Source organism: Scylla paramamosain, chromosome 8, assembly GCF_035594125.1.
Source record: "Scylla paramamosain isolate STU-SP2022 chromosome 8, ASM3559412v1, whole genome shotgun sequence".
Taxonomy (NCBI): Eukaryota; Metazoa; Arthropoda; class Malacostraca; order Decapoda; family Portunidae; genus Scylla; species Scylla paramamosain.
In genome coordinates, this window is record NC_087158.1 from 20,410,357 (window position 1) to 20,421,034 (window position 10,678).

A 10,678-nucleotide genomic window follows, 5' to 3' on the forward strand; every position below is an offset into this window, starting at 1 on the left:
CAGGCAACCTTCCTACTTCCTTTCTCTCTCTCTCTCTTAGTATTGTATGATATTGTGTGAATAATTTTTTTATAATTTATTTCTTTGTGGTAATCTTGATTGGAGGCACAGCAGATTTGTCGCACTGTAGTCTCGTTCACACTAGTGGCTTTGGTTTTTCAAACTATTGCTCTGGAGGGTGCAATGATAGGACCTTGATTGGCCTTCTCTAAAAAATACTTAATATTGTAAATAACTTTTCTCCTTGCTGTGAAGAACACGCAAGTGCTTGAGAATTGCCTCCATCATGGGAGTGACCCCTGAGATGCCGAGCCATCCCTCTATCTAACCTGAATTACTTGACCCTACCGATAATCACCCCAGGTCAGATATGATATTTACGTAAAACCAAGACTGTTATCTTAAAACCTGAACCATTCATAGCACTGCATGGTTTGATAAACTAAATAGTCCATACTTAATATTTGAATTTCAAAAAGTAAGAAAAAAATATAAGAGAATTTGTGATATGGCAGAGCAGCTAACAGGGCTCAACTGATGCCTTAACATTCTTTCAACAGTAAAAAGAGTACAGTTGAATTCCACTTTCTTTAGTGAAGGATTATATCACTAATTTGAGTTGCTAGTTTCCAGTAATCCATTCTAAATTCTAAGAATAAATGGGACCAATATAGCCTCATCTGTTGCTATATATTCCTTGAAGTGGGATGGACTTCCACCTACCATTGTTCACACTCCCAGTCTCTCTCATACACTCACTCACAGCATCTATGAAATGGTATGTACCATTCTTCATACTCTCCCAGCAAACTCTCAGGAAGCAGTTTAATTGTTTCCAGCACTCATCTCTTCTCCTTTATTGGTATGCAAGATGTAGCAAGTCCTTGTACTTTTTTAATCATGCATTCACATCTTAATGATGCCACCTTGGAAAATACCCATTAGAATATTTTATTAAATATTTCACTGCTTTCAGAACTGCATGGCTAGGTGATTCTGATCACTCTGGTTGTTGAATACAAAAACTAAGATGTATTTTTGAGGGAGTTATAATTCATACAATTTGTGACCGATACATTTGTTTTATTTTATTTATTTTAGTGGGATGAACCTGGAACTGTGGGTGGCACCAATACCAGGGCGACCATGTTTCACAGGCTTGTAAGTGATGGAGAACTCGGCGAGGTAGTGGCCAATCATCTCAGGCTGGGAGGGAGAAAAAAAAATAAGAGGTTGTCCAGGTCACTTTGCACTGTGCATTTAGTGAATCGCTGGTGGGAGGAAATAACATGTTGCTTTTATAGAAGCAGTAAGATATGGAATATGTTGGATGTGTTACACAGAGAAGGTAGAGATACTAGTGCTATGAAAGTTATAGGTATGAAGGAGAGTTAGGAATGACATGAAAATGAATGAAATGGTAAGAAAAATAACCATTACAGTTTTGGTATACAGCATGCAAAGGACAAAATGGTTTCAAAAAGATAAGTGCTTAGGTGTGCAGAAAAAAAAACTGCAATACAATTAGAAAGGATGGTAAGAGACAAGGGATGTGTGGCTATAGCCGATGACAGGATGATGTAATGTGTGGCTGCCGAGATAAGATATTGTATAAGACATGTAAAGAAAATGTGAGCAAATGACATGTTCACTGAGGATACTAGAGAAAAAAGATGTGCAGAGCATGTTCAGGACTTTTGAGGATAGGATGTTTGAAATTGTCCTTTAAAGAGGAACAGCAAGATGCAGTAAAGAGAAAAGGTACAGATATGTCGTCAAAATAAGTGTCTTGATTATGCTTTACACACAACTTAGTGGGTGAGCAATAGTAGTTCTACCACTAAGTTCAAGGTATTGAATATGAATGTGCACATTTCACATAGAATGCTTTAGCAAGTAAGGTAATGTTTGGATATAAAGAAGTGGAAGCACTTTTACCTTACAGTCCCTTAGATGATGCTCCTCAAACAAATAAGACATTAGATACTTTGATGTATAGTGCACATTCATATTAACATGCACTCATCCAGTCTATTGGCATTGTACAATTGATTGAGCATATTCAGCAATATTATCACTCAACATGACGTACTGCCACTTAACATTATATTGTCAAACCTGTACCTACACTAACTACTGCACTTCCTCTTTTAATCAGATGTGAGGCAAAAAATTTTCAGTACCTGCCGTACCTACACTAACTATTGCACTTCCTCTTTTAATCAGATGTGAGGCAAGAAATTTTCTGTACCTGCCTTACATAACAAGTCCCTCACACCTGGAGCAGCTAGGCTTTGTGACTGCTCTATTTTTATAATGGCCTCTAACAGTCAAGACCACAAACTACTAAACGTTTCAGATCCTACAAGGCATAATTTTTTGCAATTATCTTCACAAACTATTGGATCAATGGCATTTTGGCACAGCTTGTTTGAGTTCCCTAATTTATGGCGCTACAGTGCACTGCCCAGTGTATTTCTATCAGCTCTGAGGGTAAAGCTGGTAAGAGCAAAGTAAATATATTCTGACAACAGAATATTTTACATGATGTAGTTGTAACATGTAAAGGCAATACCAGATAGGAGGAAGACAGGAGTGGAGGAATGATACACATCCCTTGTCTAAATACTCAGCTCTTGCCAACATTATCTTCAAAGCTAAGAGTGAACTCCTTAATGAAACACACTTGGCAATAAACTGTAGTGCCTAAATTACATGCGGTTTCAGGTTGGTGTCAAGCAGCAAACCGCATCAAAATGTCATATTGATCCATGCCCTCACTGGCCTAAACCCTCAGAAGGCTTGTGGACCTGATGGGCCCCCTCCTATAGTTCTCCAAAACTGTGCCTGCGTGTTTGCACCTTGCCTAGTCAAACTCCTTCAACTTTGTCAATATCTACCTTTCCTTCTTGCTGGAACTTTGCCTACATTCAGCCTGTTCCTAAAAAGGGTGACCATTCTAATCCCTAAAACTACTATCCCGATGCTTTAATTTCCAGCCTGTCTATAAAGTTTTTTTAATCTATCTGTAACAGGAAGGTTCTTAAATATCTCACTTCACAGCCTTCTATCTGATTGCCAGTACGAGTTCCATCAAGGCCGCTCTATTGGTGATCTGGCTTTCCTTACCGAGTCTTGATCATCCTCCTCTTAGAGATTTTGATGAAATATTTGCTGTTGCCTTTGACATATCAAAAGCTTTTTGAGAGAGTGGGCAAACTACCCTCCTATGACTTCTAGCCCTCTCTGTAACTCCATCAAGTTTCCTTTCTGATCATTCAATTGCTGCTGTGGTAGACAGTTCTCCTAAATCTATTTACAGTGGTGTTCCTTAGGGTTCTGTCCTGTCACCCACTTGCTTCCTGTTATTCATCATTAATCTTCAAAGCCAAATTTCCTGTCTATCCACTCCTACGCTAATGATACCACCCTGCACTTTTCAACATCTTTTAATGTATGTCCAATCTTTCAGGAAGTAAACAGTTCATGCAGGGAAGCCACAGAATGCCTGACTTCTGATTTCTCTAAAATTTCTAATTGGGACAGAGCAAATTTAATACTGTTCAATGCCTCAAAAAACTTGATTCCTCCATCTATCAGCTTGACACAACCTTCCAGACAATTATCCCCTTTTCTTCAATGACACTCTACTGTCCCTCTCTTCTACACACATCCTCAATCTGTCCTTTGCTTATAATCTAAATTGGAAACTTCACATCTCATCTCTAGCTAAAACAGCTTCTATGAAGTTAAGCATTCTGAGTCGTCTCTACCAGTTTTTCTCACTCTCCCAGCTGCTAACTCTGTACAAGGGCTTTATTCACCCATGTATGGAGTATGCTTCACATGTAAACTCTGGAACTGCCTGCCTGTTTCTGTATTTCCACCTTACTATGACTTGAATTCCTTCAACAGGGAGGTTTCAAAACACTTACCTATCAATTTTTTACTTTTTTTTATTGGATTTTTGTTGCCCTTGGCCAGTGTCCCTCCTACATAAATGAAAAAAAAAAATTCATGCTAACTGTTGTTCTAATCTTGCTAAGTGCATGCCTCCCCTCCTCTCACAGCATCACTGCACAAGACTTTCTTCTTTCATCTCTATTCTGCCCACCTCTCCAATGTAAGCTAACCAATATTCATAGTCATTCATCCCTTTCCCTGGTAAACTCTGGAACTCCCTGCCTGCTTCTGTATTTCCTCCTTCCTATGACGAACTCTTTCAAGAGGGAGGTTTCAAGACATTTATCCTTCAATTTTCGGTGACTCTCAACATCTCTTCAGATTGACAACTCAGTGGGATTTTTTTTTTTTTTTTTTTTTTTCCCTTGGCCAGTGATCCTTTTGCAAAAAAATAATGCCTCGCAAGTGAAAGAAATTTAACTGAGGGTTTGCTGTATCTGGGAGAACAGGTGGTAAACCATTATTTACCTTCTGATGATAGAAATACCAGTGCCATCTTCTGACCTTGCTATACCAACCAACCCACTCATTTCTTGGTTTGAGAGCAATTTACTTTACTATCTTTTGTGAGTGGTTGTGACAGTCTACGTAGAGGCTGTACTGAACCAGCAAGACCTCAAATCGACTGCAACTATGTAAGTCAAGCAGGCTCACACACAGCAGGAATATGAGTAAGATGAGTTAAGTGTAGAACATCAATGTAAAATTAACATAAAAGTGTTGGTAAATAATTTTACCATCATAATTTTTAAAAGCTAAAGTGACTATTGTTTATGTACATTAAAAAATGTAACATACATTCAAGACATTTTTTCTGTATTTTGCATAAGCAGCTTAATATGCTCTTTCAATTTTGATCTTAATATCATATTTTGTATTATCAATCATAAGCATGTACTAGTTATGGCATTACACCCTTCATTCCAAAACATTACTACTGCTTTAGATATTCATTTATCTGTGCTCAGCAATGTAAGCTCCTACATGACAAGTTTTAATAAGTAAATCTCCCTAGATTCTTTCTTACATAATTCCTGCCACAGACCTGCCTTCACAAGCTAGCCATTTCATCAAAATTAATTCAATCACTTCCTGGGACAATCCAACCTAATTTATTAGAGGCATTTATTACAAACAGTTAAGACCTAGGTTCTTTGGAGTTTTCCCTTACACCATTAAACACAGAAAGGAAACTCACAAGAAGATATTATTGCTTTCCATTCTCTGAAAATTCATTCCCTGTAATACTGATGACTATCATTCAAATCTACATTTTCCAAAAAAAATTGTGCTAGGATCTACCAAAACCTCAGCTTACAACCAGCAAGATATATCCAAAAAGTTCCTAAATATAAAACTTCCACTAAAATCTTTGCTAAAGATCCAACAATGAATTATTTTATATTTCCCCCTCCATAATCAATGACCTGTTGAGGAGAGACTAGCTCACACAACAAAGAGCCTGAAGGTTAGGTCTCCCTGTCCTCACAGTTGGTTCTTATACAACCAAGTACAAGAGTATAGATGAAAGCTTGCTTTTATAAATCAAGAAAAGCTTACCTTTACTTCAACCTGGTTGAAAGTCTTGCCGTTGTACACGCCAACCATTGAGCCAACCATCTCGGGCACGATAATCATATCGCGCAGGTGAGTTTTGACAACAGCAGGCTTCTCCAGAGCAGGGCACTCCTTCTTAGCCTTTCGCAACCTCTTCAGGAGGGCCATATGTTTGCGTTTCAGACCTCGCTGGAAGCGCCTGCGCTGGCGGCAAGCGAACAACTCAACCAGCTGCTCACTGTAAGAAAGTTATCTTTTACTGAACCATTACTTGTGATCCTATAATACCTACAACCTCATGCTGCTAACACAGTCATCCAATTTCGATGTACAAAACAAATCACATTACTTTTCCTAACAATTTGAGTTTATCTTTTCAAACAATCTGAGTTCACCTCCATCACACACTCAAAACTTCATCAAGTCTTCAGTTTCAACTTATTCTTATGGAAAAGAGTAGTCTCATCAACAGACATGCTATCCTGGGCCAACCCACACCTTCCCTCCAGTCATACACTAATACTTCATACTTTGTCTTTCATTACTCTCATACAGCCATCCATGAAATTACAAAAACTGATCACACGTCTCACTACCACAACTAACAAAACTTTCAGAATCCTTCCTCCATTCCTACCCATGAACTTAACTCTGTAAAATATCTCAAATTCTTCTATTATCTGCCATCCCACTGCTTATATTTTCTATACATTATAGTTTTCTTAATGTAAATAAATCCTCTGGTTTCTCTAGGACCATGAAGGCTGCACTTCTTTTCCCTTTCCTTAAATATTTCTTAACAACCACTTAAACAGCAAAAATTTTATCCAGTCTTCTCTTCCTACACCTCTTCAAGATTTTCCCACAAATTCTGATTGGCACTAGCAAATATAACCCCTTATGATTATTACTGATTCTTGTTCACTTTACATTTAAGCAGAGGGACAAAAATTGACTTCCTCCACTTCTACTTACACCCAAGTTCACGTGACAAATATCCATTCTACCAATGACTCCGTATTTCAAAGTTGCTCCGTCTATACATGTAGTTTTATATTGCTTTACTTCCTCTCTACAGATATTTCCATTGATTCCATACCAACATCATTTATGTACTCTCGCCTCAGAACTATTATTCAAAATTACTCTTCTCTACGTCCATCACTATTTCTTCACTACTCTAATTCTCACAATCCCAACTCCAGCCAGTTTCTCAACCTTCTAAAACTGTTATTTCACTCAGCTTTCAAACTCTTCATTCGACTTCCTTAAATAACTAAGTAAAAAATAGCTTTCAAACTCTTCACTCAGCCTCCTTAAACAAGTAAAAAACTATCAAAGCAGTGATATAATTGACAGCAAACACCTCACCCAATTCATCCACCCATCTAGGCAGTATTTGACAATGACATATCAAGATCAAATGAGTGAAACTGAATGCCACCTAACATATATTGATTCTGTAGGCTTGCTACAGGTTAAATACAATACTATTAAATACCACTAAATGGAGTCTACCAGAAGCCTACTTGAATCTTAGTAGATGTTCTTAAGGAGCATAGGGCCATTTACAAAATAATAAACACCCAATAAGCCTCAAGATTTGATCTCTGAGGAAGCCAACATAACCAATTCAGAGAAAGATTTGGTCATTCTTGCTCCTCAGATAAATTTATTACAGAACAACCTGCAGTAGTGTCACCACCAAAAGCAAAATGCAATGCATACTTATTCATGTCCAGCAGCTGATCAAGGTCCACACCACGGTAGGTGAACTTCCTGAAGGTGCGCTTCTTGCGCTGCTCCTGACCTGCCTGAGCCTGTGAGACAAATAACAGTGAAGTTTAGGTGCAGAGAGAGAGAGAGAGAGAGAGAGAGAGAGAGAGAGAGAGAGAGAGAGAGAGAGAGAGAGAGAGAGAGAGAGAGAGAGAGAGAGAGAGAGAGAGAGAGAGAGAGAGAGAGAGAGAGTGTAAAAAACTATCATTAAGTCTCTTTCTTACTCTATCCTTTTCCTATAGTGACAAGCTTAGAGGTCTGCTGGGAGAGTGGAATTTTTTAATGGAATGGAGTAATCTTAATTAATTAATGGATTCTTCAAAAGCACCCAGTCATTACACACCAATTTAGAAAAATTCCCTAAAATAACATTTCCTCAGCTGACAGCAATATCCAGAAAGGGACAGGCATAAAGTTCTATTGGATTAGAGAAACTGATCTCATCCTTAAAGTGATTTATTAAATAAGGTGAGAAAACATCTTGCTCAGATCTCTGACATCCATTTTTTTTTTCTTTTTTTTTAGCACAAACTTCATTTGTCACTTCTAATATATATACAGAATACATAAACAGGGTCTTGAAAACATAACATTTTATTTATAAAAGATGTAATTGCCCTGTCATAAACAATACTTGAAACACCTAGAACTTGGAGATGACAATTCCAATTAAATTAATTGTTTGTCAAATAAATAAAAAAATTGATTCTCAATAATAAAATAACACAAGGGCCAAAATTACAAGCTGCAACCTTCATTTTTTTTTCTTTTTAATGGAGGAAGGACACTGGCCAAGGGCAACAAAAATCCAATAAAAAAAAATGTCCACTGAAATGCCAGTCCCATAAAATGGTCAAAGCAGTAGTCAAAAAATGATGGATAAGTGTTTTGAAACCTCCCTCTTGAAGGAATTCAAGTCATAGGAAGGTGGAAATACAGAAGCAGGCAGGGAGTTCCAGAGTTTACCAGAGAAACGGATGAATGATTGAGAATAATGGTTAACTCTTGCATTAAAGAGGTGGACAGAATAGAGGTGAGAGAAAGAAGAAAGTCTTGTGCAGCAAGGCTGCGGGAGGAGAGGAGGCATGCAGTTAGCAGGATCAGAAGAGCAGTTAGCATGAAAATAGCAGTAGAAGACAGCTAGAGATGCAATATTGCAGCAATGAGAGAGAGGCTGAAGACAGTCAGTTAGAGGAGAGGCGTTGATGAGACAAAAAGCTTTTGATTCCACCCTGTCCAGAAGAGCAGTATGAGTGAAACCCCCCAGACATGTGAAGCATACTCCATACATGGACGGATAAGGCCCTTGTACAGAGTTAGCAGCTGGGGAGGTGAGAAAAACTGGCGGAGACATCTCAGAACGCCTAACTTCATAGAAGCTGGTTTAGCTAGAGATGAGATGTGAAGTTTCCAGTTCAGATTATAAGTAAAAGACAGACCGAGGATGTTCAGTGTAGAAGTGGGGGGACAGTTGAGTGTCATAGCCTTCCGAAGGTTTAGGCCAGCAAGGGCATGGAAAACATCATTGTGAAGAATTTTAATAGGTAGCATGAAGTAGTCAGAGGGTAGAGAAGGAGGAACAAGTCCAGAATCGTCCAAGATAGGACAGTAATTTCTGGAATCTACATCCATCTATGTTGCAACACTGCAAGCAAACCAACACAGTGTGCAGTGTGTGAACATGCTGACCTACCACCAAGTCACATTGAACAGCTACCTTTCACATGACACATACTATTAACATTATTGTAGCAGTGCAAAAGTAATAATCCACACTTCATGTTCAAATAGAAAGTACAAATTTTCCATTGTCAATACTTGCTTTAAACTTGTCCGAAACTTTAAGTCTGGAAGCCTTGCAACAAAAGACCCCCAGGTGGAAAGCTTCCTTTACTATTCCTTCAAAAACTGTACCAGAACAACATAAATGTAAAGGCACCTTGGAATGAAGGACCACAACAAAATCTGTCACGCAATCAATCAGTAGCAACAAGTGAGGGTATTTTCATCACACTCAGAACAACCAAAAAGGGCCGGATTTACAAGAACTTATTTAACATGGCTTCCTCACCAATGTATAATGGTAATACTAAAACAACCATACCAGCCTGTCTTATCTTTGGCCACTGGAATGTCTTTCACCAAAAGAACAAATACGTCACTTCAGAACGAGACCATCCAGAAATGTTAGCTGCCTGATGAACACACGGCATGCAGTTTGAAAGCTTGACTAGAATCCCTTTATCAATATTACCATGAAACTCAACCATACAACGAAATAGATCACGGTAAACAACGCCCGGTTGACTAAAATAAGCCGAATGATGTATTCACCTAAATAATTCCCGATAATACTGAAAAAAAACAACGGTTTCCATCCGAGGCCCAGATTTAACCTACGATTAATTCCGGTCATAAATTTCACAGATGTTTCTTACGTTGCTTAGATCACGATGTTAAAAAATTATTGTATTTTGTTCAGAATTAATTATCTCTAAATCAGTAAGCTCAGGATACTTCCACAGCGTCTGTCTGGTGCCTGGATAACCCAGTGGCCAATGTTTACTGTACCGCCCCATCACAATTCCACCACGTAGTATCTCTCCTGCCTCACTCGGCACTAATTCATCATGTAGGCAATTCCAGACATCACAGAGCTCACGTAACTTATATTTTATTTCCGGGATTTGTAGTAGCAGAGGCTGTGAAACAGTCAAGACCTGGTCACCTTAATCCCGCTATAGATTTCTTAATTTCACTCATCTACTGTATTTACACCACGAATTAACACATGCATCGCACACCCGATAGTCCATCCTTAAGTTCCCATTACACGTGAGTCGTTCGACGGATAGGTAAGGCGGATGGTTTGGGATAAATATAGGGAAGTCTCTTAAGTACTCACGTCAGCCATGGTGGTGTTGTGAAGGAAGGACCGCCGCACCTCGCTGCTCATTTGTTTCCTTCCCGCGCCTCAGGACAAAACCAAAAATAAGACAAAACTCAAAACTTATCAAGCCTTTCAGCATCTTATTTCTTCTACTTCTAACACTTATAGTGGATGTTAATGGAGTTTTCGAAAACTTAGTGCTGTATTATCAAACCCTTCAGTGGTCTTATACCTCTTCTACTTTGATTGAAAGGTTTATTGTTGTACAACAAATCAAGAGTTTAAGTTATAGTGAACGTCAATGGAGCTTTAAAAACTGTATTATTAAACCTTTCAGCATTTTATCTCTTCTACTTTCAACGTTAATAAGATTTTCAATTGTTTCAATAGCAAAACTGCTGTTTTACCAGCAAGAAAGAAAACATCCATGGAAATCTAATCAACCATTTCTGTAGCCTTTGAAAAATAATCCTTTTGGAAGAACCAAACATT

At 38.3% G+C, this 10,678-nt stretch overlaps 1 protein-coding gene across 3 annotated transcripts in view; it reads right to left on the reverse strand.

The window, feature by feature from the left end:
• Window positions 1-1,062: 1,062 nt before the first annotated feature.
• Window positions 1,063-10,678, reverse strand: part of LOC135102931 (small ribosomal subunit protein uS19-like) — a 74,571-nt gene continuing 64,955 nt past the window's right edge. The window contains exons 1-4 of one of the 3 annotated variants that reach the window (XM_064008614.1): window positions 10,202-10,267; window positions 7,249-7,340; window positions 5,524-5,758; window positions 1,063-1,206 (exon numbers count right to left, since the gene is read on the reverse strand). In XM_064008614.1, the coding sequence (XP_063864684.1) occupies window positions 1,093-1,206; window positions 5,524-5,758; window positions 7,249-7,340; window positions 10,202-10,252 (492 nt within the window). In that variant the 5' untranslated portion in view covers window positions 10,253-10,267 and the 3' untranslated portion in view covers window positions 1,063-1,092. Of the gene's footprint in view, window positions 1,207-5,523; window positions 5,759-7,248; window positions 7,341-10,091; window positions 10,128-10,201; window positions 10,268-10,678 lie in introns of those variants that run through there. The other 2 variants (XM_064008615.1, XM_064008616.1) reach the window with 2 other exon arrangements.